At 43.1% G+C, this 19,264-nt stretch overlaps 1 protein-coding gene and 1 long non-coding RNA gene across 2 annotated transcripts in view; one reads left to right on the top strand and one right to left on the bottom strand.

Moving 5' to 3' along the window:
- The window catches only part of LOC119506673, a 43,120-nt gene extending 25,793 nt beyond the window's left edge, over positions 1–17,327 (bottom strand). Inside the window, exons 1-2 of the long non-coding RNA XR_005211051.1 lie at positions 17,183–17,327; positions 14,320–14,393 (exon numbers count right to left, since the gene is read on the bottom strand). This is a non-coding gene — a long non-coding RNA (uncharacterized LOC119506673). The remainder of the gene's footprint in view (positions 1–14,319; positions 14,394–17,182) is intronic.
- Positions 16,619–19,264, top strand: part of INTS6 (integrator complex subunit 6) — a 97,983-nt gene continuing 95,337 nt past the window's right edge. Inside the window, exons 1-3 of the mRNA XM_037799678.1 lie at positions 16,619–17,221; positions 17,517–17,594; positions 18,370–18,519. Of these exons, the coding sequence (XP_037655606.1) occupies positions 17,111–17,221; positions 17,517–17,594; positions 18,370–18,519 (339 nt within the window). The 5' untranslated portion in view covers positions 16,619–17,110. The remainder of the gene's footprint in view (positions 17,222–17,516; positions 17,595–18,369; positions 18,520–19,264) is intronic.

The raw sequence follows: 19,264 nt of genomic DNA, 5'->3' as shown, positions 1-19,264 counted from the left end.
ACAGCTGTGCATCCATCACCACAATTAATTTTTTTTCAATTTTTAGAACATTTTCATTACTCCAGAAAAGAAATAAAAACAAAAAAAAAAGAAACTCAAATCCTCCCATAACCCTAACCGGCCCCCCTCATTATTGATTCATAGTTTTGGTATAGTACATTTGTTACTGTTGATGAAAGAATGTTAAAATACTACTAACCGTAGTACATAGTTTGCAATAGGTATATTTTCCCTATATACCCCTCTATTATTAATTTCTAGTTATAGTGTCATACATTTGTTCTAGTTCATGAAAGAGATTTCTAATATTTATATGGTTGATTACAGACATTGTCCACCACAAGATTCACTATTTTATACATTCCCATCTTTTAACCTCCAACTTTCCTTCTGGTGACATACGTGACTCTCAGCTTCCCCTTTCCACCACATTCACACACCATTACGTGCTACTGTCACTTCTGACCATTTCCAAACATGTAAGTTCAACCTAGTTCAACATTCTGTTCACAATAAGCAACTGCTCCCCATTCTTTAGCCTCATTCTATATCCTGGTAACTTATATTTCATGTCTATGAGTTTACATATTACAATTATTTCAAAACAGTGAGACCATAGAATATTTGTCCTTATGTGTCTGACTGATTTGACTCAATGTGGTGCCCTCAACGTTTCTTCATCAACCTGTTTTTTTTTTAAGATGGTTTTGTTTACCCACCATACATTTTGTCCTAAGTAAACAATCGATGGTATAATCAGGTATTTATGCATTCACCACCATCACCACTATCTATATAAGGACATCTCCATTTCTTCCACAAAGAAGAAGAGTCAAAGAAGGTAGAGAGACAAATGAAAAAGAAAAAGAAAAAAAAAGACAGTTAAAAAGCATCAAAAGGAAAGATAGAATTAAATTAAAGTAAAATAAAGAGTCAGAAAACTTCACTAATGCCAAGAGTCCCATACCCCTCCCATATGTCTCCCTCTTATAGGCATTTAGCTTCGGTATATTGCCTTTGTTACTTTAGAGGAAGCATAATACAATATTTCTGTTAACTATAGCCTCTAATTTGCACTGATTGTATTTTTTTCCCCAATACCACCCTATTTTTAACACCTTGCAAGGCTGACATTCATTTGTTCTCCCTCATGTAAAAACATATTTATACATTTTATCACAATTGTTGAGTACTCTAGATTTCACTGATTTATACAGTCCCAGTTTTTTAACTTTCTTCTTTCCTTCTGGTGTCCCACATGGTCCTAACCTTCCTCTTTCAACCATACTCACAGTCATCTTTGTTCAGTGTACTTACATTGCTGTGCTACCATCACCCAAAATTGTGTTCCAAACCTCTCACTCCTGTCTTTTCCTATCTGTCTGCAGTGCTTCCTTTAGTGCGTCCTGTAGGGCAGGTGTCTTGTTCACAAACTCTCTCATTGCCTGTTTGTCAGAGAATATTTTAAACTCTCCCTCATATTTGAAGGAGAATTTTGCCAGATACAGGATTCTTGGTTTTTCTCTTTCAGTATCTTAAATATATCACACCACTTCCTTCTCGCCTCCATGGTTTCTATGGAGAAATCCACACATAGTCTTATCAAACTTTCTTTGTATGTGATGGATCGCTTTTCTCTTGCTGCTTTCAGGATTCTCTCTTTGTCTTTGACATTTGATAATCTGATTATTAAGTGTCTTGGTGTAGGCCTATTCAGATCTATTCTGTTTGGGGTATGCTGTGCTTCTTGGATCTGAAATTTTATGTCTTTCATAAGAGATGGGAAATTTTCATTGATTATTTCCTCTATTATTGCTTCTGCCCCTTTTCCCTTCTCATCTCCTTCTGGGACACCTATGACACATACCTTAATGACTTCATGCTGTCATTCAATTCCCTGAGATGTTGCTCATGTTTTTCCATTCTTTTCCCTATCTATTCTTTTGTGAGTAATATTTCAGGTGTCTTGTAATCCAGTTCCTGAGTGTTTTCTTCTGCCTCTTGAAATCTGCTGTTTATGTCTCCATTGTGTTTTTCATCTCCTGTGTTGTGCCTTTCATTTCCATAGGTTCCGTCTGTTGTTTTTTCAAACTTTCAAGTTCTTCCATATATTCACCCAATGTTTTCTTTATATCTTTCATCTCTTTTGCCATATCTTCCCTCAACTCGCTGATTTGATTTTGGGAATGTTTTAGGAGATTTGTTTGATTAATAATCAGTTGTTTCAATTCCTGTATCTCAGTTGAAGTTTAAGTTTGTTCCTTTGACTGGGCCATATCTTCGTTTTTCCTAGTGTAATTTGTAGTTTCCTGTTGTCTAGACATCTGGTTTTCTTGGTTACCCGAATCAGATTTCCCCAGACCAGAACAGGTTCAGGTCTCAGAATGGGGTTATATTCAGTGTCAAGTTTCCCTAAGGGTGCATCTTAGAATATTAACAGACTTTCCTGTGGGGTCTCTAGATGCTGTGCTTTTCCTAACCTGCTCAGCAGGTGGCGCCTGTCAGCCTGTTGCTCCTGATTGGTGTGAGGAGGTGTCGCCCCTTTAGTTCTCACCTTAGGTTGTTTCTGGTTTGATTGTTTCCTCCCAGGCCCTGGGGTCTGAGCTGGGCCCCACCTCCTTCCTCTTAGGGAAGATACACCTCCTAGGGAGTTATCATCTACATTTGAATTACTTCTTTGTCTCTCTGACTCTATTAACTCCACCCTGTCTGGGTCAGAGTGCTGCAAACTGAAAATGAATGAAGCTCTCTCCACTGACCCACTCAGGCTGAAAGAAAGCCCCCTTTCAGAGTCAGTCCATGGTCCCCCAGTTTCGCCTATTGGTCAGAGAGAGCACCTGGTCTTCTGGGCTCCCTTTCCCAGGGCACAGCTGTTTTCTGGCTCTTTAAGGTCAGTCAACTCTAAAAGCCTCTGTATTTTTCCTTCTTTTTGTAAATCTAAATTTTTCTTTTTTTCCATCAGTCCCACCTCATCTCTACTGGGAGCAATCTCAGGGTACTCTGCTGCTTGTTAGGGGTTTGTCTATGTCTGTAGCTTGTATTCAGCAGTCCACATTTGTTAATTAAAACCCTGGTTGGAGCTGTGCTGAGCTATATTCGCTTGCTCTGGGAATGCTGCTTTCTCCTACAACGAGGTGTTGCAGCTCAGCCTGCCGTACAGGGAGGGGGCTCCTGGTGTGGTTCTGTATTTTTTACTTACAGATTTAATGCTGGGATCTCAGACATTCCACCCAGTCCAGATTGGTGTACGATGTGTACAGTCACAGTTGTCCCCCAGGAGTTGTTCTAGATTATTTACTGGTTGTTCCTGGTTGTTTATTAGTTGCTCCAGGGGACTAATTAAATTCCACACCTCTCTATGCTGCCATCTTGCCCTTCCCTGTCTCAAGTTGTATTTTGAAAAGCGAATCTGAACCTAAACTTTCACAGATCTGAAAATTAAAACCGCAATACATCTATTATCATCAAAGGTCATAAAATTGCTACATGAAAAACTCAGAGGCTAAATCATATTTCTGAGGCAATGACATTCTTATTGCATGGAGTCGATGGACCAACAGAGGCTTTAGAGTCAGACCTGGGTTCGAATTACAGTTCTGCAGTCCCTGTATGGGACACTAAGCCTTTCCATGTGATTCCTCCTACTTGTGTAATAACTACTCAGAGTTATTGTAAAGATTGAGAGATATGAGTATTTGTAAAACACTAAGCACAATGATTCCTACATAGAAGAACTTTTTAAGTGGTTCATTTTAAAGAAAATATTTAGACAAAGGTCTCATATGATAACTAATTTTTGCCCACTCATTTCAAAACAATTTATGTAATAAAAGTCCAGTATAACAATGATCCCCACAGATACATCTTTTGAAGGTCAAGGTTTTTACTTAGTGTATGAATGGCACAAATAAATATTTGTGGTAAAATTTTAATGGTTTGACTGATGTTACTTCTCTCAACATGTTACCAATTTTAACATGCTTTAGGTATGATAAAATACATAATTTTAATGATAATGGCATACAATAAGTAAATATTTTCCAAGTCATAAAACATAAGGGTAGGAAAAGGGTCTTTTATATTTAAAACATTTGAGATTGCAGTACACATTTATGATTATTGACTATTGTCCAAAGTGATAATCTGGTTAAGCAAATGAATTTTTAAAAGTTGCTGTATTAATAATTTAGTGCCAAATGGCAGTTTAAGTAAAAATTTACTTTGCTACCGAAAATTATTTTGTTACCACACTGATATCTTTCCATGTATGAAAACACTTCTTCATAATTACTATGAAAGAAATTTGGAGATATAACCACTCATTTCCTTTTTTTTCTAACCTGTTTCTCAGTGCCTCCTAGGGGCCGGGCATGTGCTGGGCAGCACCCACAGGCTCTGTCTCCACAAAGACTGCCGGTTGCCCTTACCATGTTCATTCTCTCCTTCTTCCTTACTAACTGCCTCAATTTTGTTGGAGGGACAATTCACTCAGCTCACAACTACACTTCCCAGTCTCCCTTGCAGCTATAGTTGGCCATGTGACACAGAATTGGCCAATCAGATGTAAGAGGAAGTTATTTGGAGCTGCTCCATAAAATCTCCTTTTTAAGGGAGGCCAGGTTTCAAATATTTCCTTCCCCTTGCTTCTACAGAGAATCAGATAATTGAGGTGAATTAGCTAATTATGAGTTGACAAGCTTCCGTTAAGAATGGATGAGCAAGGAAACACAGGGCTTCTGGATTCTGGTATCATTGGATTCCATAGAGTGGACAGATAAGCACTGGGGCTGCCTGCCTCTGACATGTGTGGTAAACATACCCACTGATTTCAGGCTTCTGGTTCATGGGCAGCGCAATGCTCAGATGATTCACCTGCAAAGGGGACGGTGATTCTTCTAATTCGCTGTCTGGCATGAGGCAAACCAGTTGGTAGAAAATAGGAAAACAGTTTGACCCTTGGGAATTGAAATAGTTAATGATCTGATCTAAAAGTGCTTTGGGATCTGTGCTGGTTTGGATGTATTATGTCCCCTAAAATGCCATGTTCTTTGATGCAATCTTGTGGGAGCAGACGTTTTTAGTTTTGATTAGGCTGGAACTTTTGGATTGGGTTGTTTCCATGGAGATGTGATCAACCCAACTGTAGGTGATAACTCTGCTTGGATAATTTCCATGCAGGTGTGCCCCCCCCCCCATTCAGTGTGGGTCTTAATTAAATCACTGGAGTCCCATAAAAGCTCAGACAGAAGGAGCTCACTGCAGCAGCTTAGAGAGACATTTTGAAGATGGCCATTGAAAGCAGACTTGCTAGTCCAGAGTTTGCCTGGGAGAAACTAAGAGAAGATCCCCAGATGCCTAGAGAGAAAAGTCCTGGGAGAAAGCCATTTTGAAAGCAGAACTTTGGAGCAGACACCAGCCACGTGCCTTCCCAGCTAGCAGAGGTTTTCCAGACACCATCAGCCATTCTCAGTGGAGGTACCCTATTGCTGACCCCTTATCTTGGACACCTTACAGACTTAAGGCTGTAACTTTGTAGCCAAATAAACCCCTTTATAAAAGCCAATCCATTTCTGGTGTTTTGCATAACAGCAGTATTAGCAAACTGGAACAGGATCCTTGGATTAAAAGTGTTATTCATCATGGGGAAGATCCAATGTTAGAGGCTATTTAAACATTCCTCTTAATTTCATTTGGATAATTTTTTTTACCTTGGACAAGTCTCCTTAATCCTAGTCCTTCATTTATTCATCCTTAACACAAGAGAATTGCACTAGATTATTTCTATGATTCCTTACAGAGAGAGATAAAAGATGCTACACACGTTGGCCTATAAAGAAACAACAGCAATGAGGACCTGGCCCCCACACGCCTGATTCCTGGCACTCTTATGGATACTAAAGAGCCCTGAGTGTTCATAATACAGAATTTAATACATGAGCCAAACCATCCCTAAGACTTGGAGGGATCGTCTAAATAGATTAGTACTAGTATACTCTGAATTTAGGTTTCACATAAAAGCACTGAATGGGGTTACTGAAAGAATGTGAATCCTGGCCTTCATTTGTACTTTTGTAGACAGATTGTGTTTCTTTAGAAAGAATGAACAGTTATGCAAATACAATGGGGAGTATAGTAAAAGCCCTCTTAGCCAATACTGGGAGGGGACTGGCTGATTGCAAAAGTCCACTAAAGCAGAGAAGTTAAAAATGATGCATATATACTGCTAACTTTTTATTTTAACTTCAAATACAAATGTTTTCATTTGCCAATCCTTTGAAGTATAAAATAATTGTAGATTTTTAAGGAATATTTCCAGGGCTTGGCAGTCATCTTGCTTATGCCTAATTTGACAGCAATTTCTTTAGTGAGTTTGGTACTCACATTTCATTGGTGTATATAATATTTAATTAAGTAATACAATTACAATAATAAGTTCAACTGGTGTAAATAGATTTGGGGAAAAAACACCACAGAAAAACACATGAAACCTATAGTGGAGACAGAAGTTCATAAGACTATTAGAGAGAACTCCACTAATTTTGAGCATGTACCATTGTGTGGGCATTTTTGTTTGTTTGTTTTTTCTTAAGTAGTTTTATTGAGATATATTCGCATACTCTACAGTCATCTACAGTGTACCATCATTTATTCACAGTACCATCATATAATTGTGCATTCATTACCACAATTTTTTAACATTTTCCTTACTCCAATAAATAAATAAATAAATAAAAATAAAAGTAAAAAAGAACACCTAAAACATTCCATCCCCCCCCCCACCCTATTTCTCATTTAATTTTTGTCCTCATTTTTCTATTCATCTGTCCATACCCTGGCTAAAGGAAGTGTGAGTCACAAGGTTTTCACAATTACAGTCACACCATGTAAGCTACATAGTCATACAATTGCCTTCAAGAATCAAGGCCACTGAGTTGCAGTTCAACAGCTTCAGGTATTTCCTTCTAGCTATTCCCATACACTAAAAACTAAAAGGGACATCTATATAATGTATAAGAGTGACCTCTTGATTCTATTTGAAATCACTTAGCCACTGAAACTATTTTGTTTCATTCCTCTTCCCCCTTTTGATCAAGAAGGCTTTCTCAATCTCACGATGCCAGGGCCAGGCTCATCCCCGGAGTCATGTCCTGTGTTGCCAGGGGGATTTACACCTCTGGGAGTCAAGTCCCACGTAGAGGGGAGGGCAGCAAGTTTACCTGCCGAGGGGGCTTAGAGACAGACAGGTGTGTGGGCATGTTTTAAAGAAGGAATGAGGATCATCAGTTAATCTGGCAAATTCAGTGGGATATCATGAGACATCATCCATGATAAATATTGCATAATAAGATGTTAAGCAATATTATTCACTATTTTAGAATACGGGCCTTTCAGAACATGGGTCTTTGGAAGTTAGTGAACTGAATATTAAAATGATATTTTTACTAACATCCCAGAAGTGCTCACCCCTTTATCTTTCCCATCTCTGTTTATGAGCAAATAAATCCCTGTCTTATAAGATACTTTGTTGTCTCTCTGTCATTTTTCTCCATGTCTGGGTCTCTGCCTTATTTTCATGCCAGGTTCCTACGGTTTTCACAGGCATTGGAGCTCCACCCCAACTCTAATTCCTCGGGGTGGGTCAACGATACCCTCTATCAGACTTGTCCAGTGTTATGCCTCTGGTTTGAGATCCTCATTCCTTTCTGCTTCGTGGCCTTGGCCTATGTAACTTAATATTACTTGGACTCCATTTCCTTTTCTGAAAAAGCGGCAATACTTAACTTACAGGTTTGTTAGGAGATTATACCAACCTGGAAAGCCCTAGCAGAGTGGATGGCACAAGTAGACAACAAAATGTTTGTTTTTGTCCTGTGCCCCCCACGTTCCTGACTGGGGGCTCTGAACACTTACAGGGACGCCTGTTGAATCTCCTCGAGGTCCATCAAGAGCCCGGACGACCCGCTTGCTTCTCCATGCCATCCTCTGGCAGCCACTGAAGGCACTTCCCTTTCACTTTGCTTGGCCCTGCGCCGCACCGTTCTGCCCCGGCTTCCCAGGGTTCCCTGGCATCCATCCTCTCAACCCCTGAATTTCTCCGTATTCGCTTCCATCATTCAACATATTTTAAGCATTCATTATAGACCAGGCACTGTGCTGGTTGCTTTGCTCATATTACTGTTATTTCTGATCCTGGAGAAGACAGGGCTCCTTCTTTTCTGTTCCACTGTCCTCACTTGTGCCCCTGATCCTGCCCTTTCTTGCCATATAGATTGTACTTCTCTAACACCGTTGGTATATTCCTGCTCTTTCTACACCTAAAAACATGTTCAGGGTCTTTCCTTTACCTTAAAAAAAAAAAAAAGGTACTTTTTGGTTCTTTGAGCTACCATCCCATTTCCTCTTTTAATGCAAAAAGAGAAGTTTAGATTCTCGGCCTTCAGTCATTCACTACAATCTCTGGCGATCTAATTTATTTCTTTCTGCCTCCCTGTTCCACTGAGAAGACCCTTAAAATGTCACCAATGGCTTTCTCAAATCGAATAGCTTTTTCCTCAGTCTTCACTCTTTTTTCACAATTCAGTTTTTGACAAAAAAAATACACTCTCCTTTCTGAAATTCTCTTGTTGCTTTGGTGAGTCAGGTTCCTGGTTCTTCACCTTCTCTGATAATCTTATTGGTTCCTCTTTCCTGTCCTGCCCCCTCTGAGGTAAGTGTTCCTGATAGCATTTTGAACTTCTATTTTTTTTGGCATTTATCAAATTCTACCCCATGTTTCAATTATTTTCACAGTATAAGTTCAAAGAGAAGTACCTAGACCTTTCTAATCTCTATCAGAAAGGTTTCCCTGCTTAAAATGTAGCAACATATACATGCAAAATTTAAGTCAACAATTTGACCCCTTTAGGCAGGGCTAAAGTAATTAGTAAAGCTATTAAAGAATTCTGGCTCAAACACTTTTCTCAGAATGTTTTATAAACTGTATTCCCTATAGAAACTTGGAAGCATGAACTGAGTTGACTTCTCAGGTGAGCAACTGGGGATGTGCATTGAAGAGCCCTAAACATGCAACTGATAAATCCCCCTTCTAGAAATTTATCCTAAGCAACTAATGGAGAATCTCTGAGTCACCCCTGACTCTTCTCTCTCATACCTCGTGTCCATGCCAACAACAGCAACAACAAAACACAACTTCTACTGCCATCCCAGGTGTCCCCAAGCCACCGCTGCCTGACCGGATTGTGGCAATAACCTCAACACATCTCCCTGCGTCCACCCATCTCTACTGGTCTGTTCTCACAGAAGAGCCAAAATAATCAGATCACATCACCCTTTTCTCCAATGGCTTCCCATTGCACTCAGCATCGAGGCCAAATTCCATTCCCGCACATCCAGGTCCCACATGAGCTGGATCAACTTTTTGACTTCATCTCCTCCAGCTCTCCTCCCTGCTCTCTGGCCTCCTGATGTTCCTTAAACATGCCAGACTAGTCCCAACTCGGTGTTTACATGCTGATCTTCTGCCTGGAATGCAAGTCCCAAGTTATCCACCTGGCTTGCTGCCTCACCTCCTTCAGATATTCGCTCAAATGTCACCTTCTCAAGGAGATGACCAACCCTGTTTGAAACTGCAATCCACGGTCTGCTCCTTTCCCATGTGCCCTACCTATTTCCCTTCCCTGCTTTATTTTCCTTTAGAACATTCATCACTATCTGACATAATATAGAGTTTATTTGTTTATTATCTGTCTCCTTTCCTCCCCAACAGGGCAGGGATTTTACATTATTCGTTCACTGCTGTGTCTCCAACATTCAGAGCAGTAAAACTGTTCAAAAAGTAGTTGTTAAATTACTGTAAATAAAGATATATGTACAGGGCTGCTCAATGCATCATTATTTATAAAAGGAAAATCTGGAAATAATCAAAATATCTAGTAATAAGAGGGAAATAAATCAAGCTACATCTATTGGAAGGAATATTATATATATATATCAAAAGTCATCACTGTTATGTATATATGTTAATTTCACAGTAAAAAATTGTAAAAAAATGTCATATTTTTGAAAAGCTTGGGATATGGCCTAAGATGTTATCAGTGACTAACTCTGGGTAGTGAGATTCAAAGAGATTTTTTATTTGCTTATTTATTATTTTTGCATTTTGCAAATTTTTTGACAATAAATAAGGTCTACTTTTCAATATATTTTTTAAAAATTGAAAATAGTAAAGCTTTGAAGAATAAATGCTTCATTTGCTTACTTTTTTCTATTCCCCTCTAGTCTGAATGAATTTCTCATTTCAATTAGAGACACGATTTGCACTTATCTTTTGCCACTGTTTACAGTCTTCCTAGTGTTATGTATGTTTACTTCCTCTACAAGGTCGTCTACTTTCTGAAGGCAAAAACCATGTCTTATTTATAATTTTTAGAGCCCACAACACCTGTCTTGACATTCAATAACTGAAAGAAAAAAAAATTAATCTTTTAATAGCCAAGAATGAAGTATGTAGTGTTAGTTGCTTAGGGAAATCATCAAGTTATGTAATTTCCTTTTATTGATCTGCTGTCCCTCATGGCTCTCTTGAGTTTTATTAGAATGATGACTATAAGGAAGTACAGTAAAAGCATTTTTAGGGGTTAGCCTACCTCCCTGTTGCCTTTATTTACATTAAAACATTTGATTCTGAAATAAATATCCTCATTTGGGAATGATGTTGGATTTCAAGGACTGACATTTTGGGTTATTTAGACTGAAGCTACAAAGATACCCCGGTGCAAAAAGATCCAAAACCATATCATGGCTCAAACACAAGAGAAGTTTATTTCTTGCTCTTTCTTGCTCTTGGTTGGTAGGCAGATGTCTGCCATAGAGAGGCTGAGGGTTCCAGCTCCTTCCACTTTAAGGGTTCCCAGGTTATAGCCTGTCTAACGTATGCTAATCGTATTTATTAGTCTCTGCCCATAGTAGGTTAAGTTGTAAATTCAGTGAGGGCATAGGATTGCCAGATTTAGCAAATAAAAATACAGGATGCCCAGTTTAAATCTGAATTTCAGATAAACAGTGCATAATTTTTTAGTGTAATTATGATCAGAATTAAAAAATTATGCATTATCTGAAATTCAAATTTAACTGGGCATCCTTTATTTTATCTGGCAACCCTCTGAGGGTGAATTAGGTTTATCTTACTCACTACCAAATCTCCAGAATCTAAAACAGTACCTGTCTTATAAGACTCTCAAGAAATATTTAATGAATAATTGATGTTCTGCCTTTCAGAGAGAATCTGTGACAGCAAAGGATACTTGTTAATTAATAATACTTACTGTTATTAATAGAATGTTTATGAAGCATTAGCAAAGAATATTTACAATCAGATAAGACTTTAATATGTATAAGCATTTCAAACAGCAAATATTTTACTAAACTTTGGTAAAATAAATGGTTAAAATCCATCTTCCTCTAAGTATCTGCACAGCTCTGTCTCTCATTTCTTTCAGGTTTTCACTCAAACTTTCTCGATGAGGCCTTCTTTGTCCTCCAAATGTGAAACTGCAGCCTTCCTCCCTCTGCAACACTTGTTTCTTTTCCATGCTTTATTTTACTCAACACTTCTCACTAACATACATATATTTTACTCACTTATCTTGTTTATTGTCTACTTGTTACTTTTCCATGATTTATTTTACTCCTTAGCACTCCTCACTAACATACATATATTTTACTCACTTGTTTATTGTCTCCCTCCCCGAATCATATGTAAATTTCGTAAGGGCAGACCTTTTTACTTTTGTTTGTTCACTGCTAAATTCCCAGCTCCTGCACATATTAGGCAGTCAATAAATATTTGTTGAACAAATGACTGAACAAACAGCATTGGTCCTTCAGGGAAGGATTACACATCATATCGGAATTTTACAATTACTAGTAGCTGATGAGATTCAGTTTACATGACACAAACTGTATTCAATTACAAAATATGATTCTGCTCGCCTCTCCTCAGCCCCCAAGTTCTGTCAGTCTGACATATCAATGTCTTTGATAACCCTCTCCTCACTTTCCCTTTTGCCCCTTCCATTGTGCAGGTTCTTATCTGTTTCTGGATTACTACAGAAATTGCCTAAATGATCTTCTGGCCCATTGTCTCCCCATTCTAATCCATTCTCCAAGCTGTTACTGGAATTATGTTTCGATAATGAGAATTTGATTAGATCATTCCTTTGTCCCAAAACTTTGTCTCTCTGTCACCTAAAGAATAAAATTCAAAATTCCTTAATTGCGTATGCCCTGTTCCACACACATGTGCCAGCTCCACTGTCCCTTCCTTGCTGCCCACCCCTCACGATTTCTGTCTGCTCAAATATCACTGGGGGAGTCAGCTGCTCTAGCTTTAGGGCTCACTTTGTATATTCTTCTAATAATGCCGTTTTAATAGCTACCAGCACAAAAGGATACTGCAATGATTCTAAGATGTACATGTATTTATATTTTAACATCTCTAAAATCACAATGCAAATGACACCCGATGGCATATTACAATGCTGTCTCTCAGAAGGTGGTTATGATGTAGGTGTCATAGGCTGCATGGGTGGTTATTCCTGCTGGCAGGACTAGGCCATTGCAAACCCGTGACATGTCAGTCAACCAACCATTTAAAGAAAGGATATAAGTCCTGGTTTGTGGTCTGGCAACGTTGTACTGACACCTAGGTGGATCAAGAAAGCACCAGCATCAAAACTCATAGAACTGGTGCCAAGAGTTTGGAAGAAAATGCTGGAGACAACAGTGGAGCATTCTTTTTAAAAATGTTGCATCACTAATGCACCTGTCGATGGAGTTCAGTAGTGTGGAAAAATTGTAAGTGATAAGAAAGCACTGTGTCATAGTTTAATTAGCAGCATTTTTTTGTTTCTGTTAATGGTCCAAAAATAGTGGTGCTGGTATATCAAAATTGACAAAATATGGATGTTATCTTGAATTTTCAAAACAACCCTGCGTGGTAGGTATTATTATATCGTGCCTGGAGTCTGTTGAATTCTCATACAATCGTATTCTCATTACTTGTTTATCAGTGTTTCCCATTAGGCTATAAACTCTCTGAGGGTCTAGCATACAGCCTGTAACATATGCAATTAATAGTAGTTGAAAGACTGACTGCAATTTCCTGTTCTTGTGCTAGAGTAACAGTTCCCCTGTGATTCTAATTCTCTATCTGGATATGTTCATTTTCAGGGCTGATTTTGAATGATCTGAGACTTCAGCTCTTACTGTGAAACACTGCTCCTTGGAAAGATCTAATTTCTTTTTAATAGTAGTCCTTAGTAGCATTTTTCTGAGGACTGATGTTATATAATATTAGGATTGCCAAAATTAAATTTCCTTCTATACGTAATGCCTGACTACATTGGCTGGATAGTTTTACACTTAATTTTTCATGCTTATCACTTCTATATGTTTCTCTGATGTTCTCAACCTTTCAACACCATTGACTAAGGTCATCTCAAACAGGGAATGTTAGCCGAGAGCTGAGGAAATGGTAAGCCAGCCAAAAGAAACTTTGTTAGGTCACATACGAGGAACCCTAGGTTCATCTGATTATTCCGTTCAGACAGCATGTCCAGATACCAGAAGCCGAGTCATTGGCACATAATTATTTTTAAGCTGTGTTACCCTGCTTAATTGGTTTAAAATAATTTAAAGGGGCTCTGGTTGGCTCCTACAAATGTACCTAATTCATCAGTTCTTAATTCTGTTAGAATAGCTCCATTTCAACAATTTAAGCCATTGTCTAAGCCAGAGTCACCATTCTTTCAGCGGTTCCTGTATAATTTATTCGTTCCCTTTTAAACTGGAGCCAGAGCACTTGAGCAACACTCCTTTAAAAACAGAAGCAGATAGCAAGTTTTCTCCTGCATCCCTCTTCCGACCAATGCCTTCCCAGCAACATCTTCCCTGATGCCCTAACTACAACAGGACAGGACTTCGTACACACATTCCAACCAGTTTTCCCTGTGGCACTGAAGGCTGTTTCTCAGCTGAATCTCAGGCAAAAGAGTTGGCTTGCATTTAGGGGCCACATTTTAGAAAAACAAGCTTGCATTTTATCTTTCTAGAATCCCACATAAGAATCACAGGTAGAGATTATGTGAAAGAGATCCATGGCTCCCATCTCCTGCTTACTCCAAGACCTACTCTCACTGAGGGGAATGGTGGGAATCTCTGGCACTGCTTAAATTATTTTTCCTCTTTATTTTCGGCCAAAAAAAAAAAAAAAAAAAAAGTTGAATTCAAGCAATTTAAATAAGCCTCTGAAACAAATACCCTGTTAAATATACTGGTGATCACATTCATAGTTTCTCTTCTTCAGCTGGAAGGATTGTTTATTTTAGGAATCCCTGCAAAAAAAAAAAAAAGCAATAAATCTAAGGATGTTTGAATTTTTTTGATAATTTACTCAGTACCTATGAGATGTCAGACACATACATTATTCTTATACTTTAAGCATGCAGTTCTCAATCACTATTATTTGTAAGATACACTTGAAATGTGGATGACCAGGGCCCATCCCAATTCTACTGAACTGCTTTCCTCTGGGGATAGGGGCTTGGTATATTTATTATTTTAAGCTCTATATGTGAGGCTGATGTGCATCTCCTGGCTAAGACTCCTTGCTTTAAGCCATTGTCAACCTGTAGCCTGTCAACCAAACGAGTCACTAAGAATAAACTTGGCCTATTTCATAATTTTGTCTAGGGACCGCTTGTCAATGCTTCCTGGTTTCTGATTGCCTCTTGATTTGCTGCCTATGCATGCCCTGGTTTCTTTCCTTTTCTGCCTTCGGACCAGGCACTTGGCCTTTGATCTCAGGCTCCATTGCCCGCATAGGTTCTGGTTACCTGCTCTGGGTTTGGCTCATTGGACTTAGCTCTCATCATATTTGCAAGTAACACTGGTGAGACCAGACTTGTCATTTAGGATCTAATCACTCTCCTTCTGGTAGTAGTTAATAACGTGTACATCATATTTTCTTAGAAAACCGTAAACTCAATCTTAAGGCAGGGACTATATTTTATTCCTTTTTTATTTCCACCAGAGCTAGCACACAGTAGGTCCTCAGTAAATATTGGCTGAACAAACTGCTTACAGACCTATTCACAGTTCAAATTTCTTACAAATAACACATTTCTATGGTAGACAATTGCAGAACACCTTATTACTGAGATAGCCCTACTGCAAATTAACACTAAGTTTCAGAGCTTGTCTTAAATACTAGGAAAAGTCGAAGTTGTGAAACTCAGATTTTAAAAATGTGCCACAAAGTATCTCTTCTGTGCTGACATTAATAGGAGCAATTTCTCTAAAACACCCATAGACAAATATTAAGAATCTCTGAATATTTAAAAAAAAAAAATGTAAGGCTAGTAGGAAAGGCTCTACAAATACCTACATAGCCTTAGACATGTAGCTGTCCCTAATCAACTTGTATTTAAGGCAATGTCTTCAGTTCTTCCGCTAGTATATTGGGGGAAAACTTGCTTTCCCAGAATTTGGGAGGGGATTCATTCCCTCAAGTAAAATGACAGGGGCTTGCTTTAGCAGTCTGAGTGGCAGCACGTGGTGAGAGGAAAGAGCTCCGGCCGGGTTATCAGAACCCACTGTGCGGATTCTCGGTTTCCCCGGCAAGGCGAAGTCAGCTGTCCACTTGTAAAGGGTAATGAGTTATGGTCGCGAAGGCCCCTGGCAGCTCTCAGGACTGGATACTCCAGGGCCCTATGTCAACTCGGCTGGAGAAAGGTACTTCTTCGGCTAGGCCCAGTTATTCTCCCTCCTCCCACCCCGAATAGAAAGGGCAACAAATGGCTGATGGTTATTTGTATCTACCCCCCGATGGCCTTAGGGGTCGTTCCCTTCTGGGTGCCCGCCCCGGCCCTCAGCCTCCGCGGCTCCCCCGGCGCGGTCGGCCCCGGCCCCGCGTCCCCACTCCGGGGCGAGATCAGTCCCTGGTCATAAACAACCTCCCTCCCCTCCCCCGCCCGGACCCGCCCGCGCTGGGGCCGCCCGCCCACGCCCAAGAGGCCTCCCCCTGCGCCCGGGCCCGGCCCCGCGCCGTACAGTGACCCGTGTGCACTTTGCTCGTCCCCCCGGCACTCGCCCACCGGGGAAGGGGTACGACACGGCCACCTCGGGGAGGGAGGCGGAGGCCAGGCTCTCTCCCCCTCCCCCCGACCCCTATCACCTCCACCAGCCACCGGGAGGCCTGAGGCCCTTACGCGCAGGCGCTCAGCCGCGGCCGCCCCTCCCCCACGCCGCGGCCCTTCCGCGGCCCGGCCCCGCCCCTTCCCGGAGCCCGCCTCCGCGCAGGCCGGCCCACACAGCCGCCCCTCGCGCTCGCGCTCGCGCGCCCCCGATGCCCCGCCTTCGCGCGTGCTCAATAACCGTCCCCGGAGCTGGCCTCCAAGCTTCCCCCGCCCCTGAGCTGTTTGAATATGCTAATAAGGGGCTAGGGGCTAGCCAATATGAGGGCGGGGCGGTGCATCACGTGGCCCGGGGACGTGTCCGGGGGGCGGAGCCTCCGCAGTCCCTGCCCAAGTTAAAACCGGAGTGTGAGAGAGAAAAGCGCTTCAGTAGCGAGAGGGGCTGAGAAAGTGGTGACACTGCCGGGGTGCGGAGGGAGTCCCTGAAACTTCTCCCAACAGCCCCAGGGCCAATCTCCCCTCAGCCCACTCCCCTCTCCGCTTGCTCCCAGGTCCCCACTCCCTGCAACCGGGCGTGGGGTGGGGAGCCGGGCCCGTCTCCCGCTGGGACACACACAGGGGCCGGGAGCGGGGACGGGACCCCCGAGGCGGGGGGGACGGACCGACAGACAGACGGCCGGGCGCCCGGCCCAGCGGGCAGGCAGGCAGGCAGGCGGGCGGAGGCGGAGGCGGGGGTGCGACGGGGAGGACTGGGTCTGGGGAGTTTCCTCTCAACTATCGGGGGAGAAACTCCCCGCAGCCGGAGGGAAGACCCAGACGGTGTTTTCCTCCCGGGGGCCGCGCGCCGCCGCCGCCCCCGGCGCCTCCGCCGCTGCCATCTCTTGCCTCGGCCGGCCGCGGTGTCCCCGGCCAGCACTATGCCCATCTTACTGTTCCTGATAGACACGTCTGCCTCTATGAACCAGCGCAGCCATCTGGGCACCACCTACCTGGACACGGCCAAAGGCGCGGTAGAGACCTTCATGAAGGTACCGACGGAGCGAGCCCGGGCGGCGATCCCCGGCCCGGCGACCAGCGGGGGGCAGGGCGGCGGGGGCGACGGGCCGCGGGGCCGGGGACCCTGCTGCGGGGAGCCGCGGGGCCCCTCCCCCACCGCGCGGGCGGGCGGCGGGCGCTGGGAGCGGGGCTCGGCCGCGGGCGGGGTGCGGGGCCCTCGGGGTGTGGGGGCGGCGAGTGTGGGGGGGCGCTGCGTGTGCGGTACTGGGGAGGGGGAGATGCGGCGGGGGCCCCCGGCCTGCGTGCTTCCCTCCCGCTCTCCCGCAGCTCCGCGCCCGGGACCCTGCCAGCCGCGGAGACAGGTACATGCTGGTCACTTTCGAAGAGCCGCCCTATGCCATCAAGGTAACAGCCCTCGGCCTGCCCCTGCCCCGCGCCTGCCCCGCGCCCTCCCCGCGCCACCTCACCCCCCACCCCGCCTGCGGGCTCGGCCCGCGCCCCTCCCCCACCCGCGGGGCTCCGGGCGACTCCCCCGCCGGCCCCTCCCTCCCCCCGGGTCGCGCGGCGCCGCGCCGAGCCGCCCGCCACCGCCGCCCCCTCCCCGGCGCGGCCCGCGGTGCTGCGCGCAACATGGCCGACATTTCCCCTCCGCGGCGCGGCGGCAGCAATGAACTGTGGGGGATATTCCTCCCAGTCGGCCCGGGTGACAGCGGCCCGCCGCGCCCCGTCGGCCCCGGCCTCCCAGGCGGCGGTCGGCGCGGGTCGGGCGCGGGCTGGGGGCGCTTGCCAGGGAGGGCTGCAGAGTCGCCCCCCGAGGGCCCCGACCGTGCCCCGGGCCACCAGGCAGCTCGAGGTCGGCTGGAGAGGTCCCCTGCACTCGTGCCTCCCTCCAGAACCTTCGTACCCCGCAGTTTGGGGTTTTAGGGCAGGTAGTGAGCTTTCCAGCCAAGTTACAAAGTGTGGAGGCTGGTAGCCACCCCACCCCGGCAGCCGGCGGCTGTGGTCTTGGCCCCCTTGGGAAGAGAGTTTCCCCAGCTGGGATACAGTATAAAACAAGTTAGCCAGACCTACTGTCAAGGGAAGAGGCTCCTTGGTGAATGTCAGACTAGAACGGCTGTCCCCTGTGCACACAGCTTTCTTCAAAAGATGAAAAAGAAATTTCTTACATTTGTCTTTTCAGGCTGGATGGAAAGAGAACCATGCAACGTTTATGAATGAACTGAAAAACCTTCAGGCTGAAGGACTTACGACTCTTGGCCAATCCCTAAGGACAGCTTTTGATTTGTTAAATTTAAATAGATTAGTAACTGGCATAGACAACTATGGGCAGGTAGGTTGAATATTAAGGTGGAAAAATAGTTGAGTTTTCGTTTTGTGGAAAAACACATTCCAGTCCGAAATCCATATGACCTGATATATAAGTATAAAACATTTTAGATTGAAATACAATAACACATAATACAAAGGTGAAACACCTTACTGTACTTGGTTTTGTAGTCCCTCTTTTTTTTTTTCTTCTTATAATACATTTGCATTCAGAATTATCTGAATTCTTTGCCACAAGTTAAGCATCTTGAATTTGATTTTAATCCCTTGAAGTTCACAAAAGGGGAAACCTCCTGCCTGGCCATGCTCAGTTGCTCTGATACCCTACCACAGGCAGGTGGGCAACCATGAGTGGTTTACAGACATCCATGGAGAAGCGGTGTTCATATCTATATTAGTAAAAATGTTAGAGGAAATGCGTCAGGGCTTAATTTAATCACATGGCATAACTATTCTGAACTTAATGATTCTCATTGAAGTCAGGCACATTAAGATTTCTCAACTTTTGAAGCATACAGCATTAGTAACTATTGCAGGAGGATTCTGAATTAAATAGAGGTTTTTTTGTTTTTCTGTTTTTTTTTTTTTTTTTTTTTAAACCAAGCCCTTGGAAGAGGCTATTTGAAAAATATAAAAGAATCCTGCCATAACCCCTTAAATCCCTTGTTGCACCTGGGTTTCTTTATTTGAGGATAAGACAAGACTGCCCATAGAGCTTTAAATCACGTGATGATTCACTATGGAATAAT

The sequence above is a fragment of the Choloepus didactylus genome, chromosome 12 (genome assembly GCF_015220235.1).
Source record: "Choloepus didactylus isolate mChoDid1 chromosome 12, mChoDid1.pri, whole genome shotgun sequence".
NCBI classification, from domain to species: domain Eukaryota; kingdom Metazoa; phylum Chordata; class Mammalia; order Pilosa; family Megalonychidae; genus Choloepus; species Choloepus didactylus.
The sequence above is the reverse complement of the archived record's forward strand: the minus strand, read 5'-3'. Positions and strand labels throughout refer to the sequence as shown.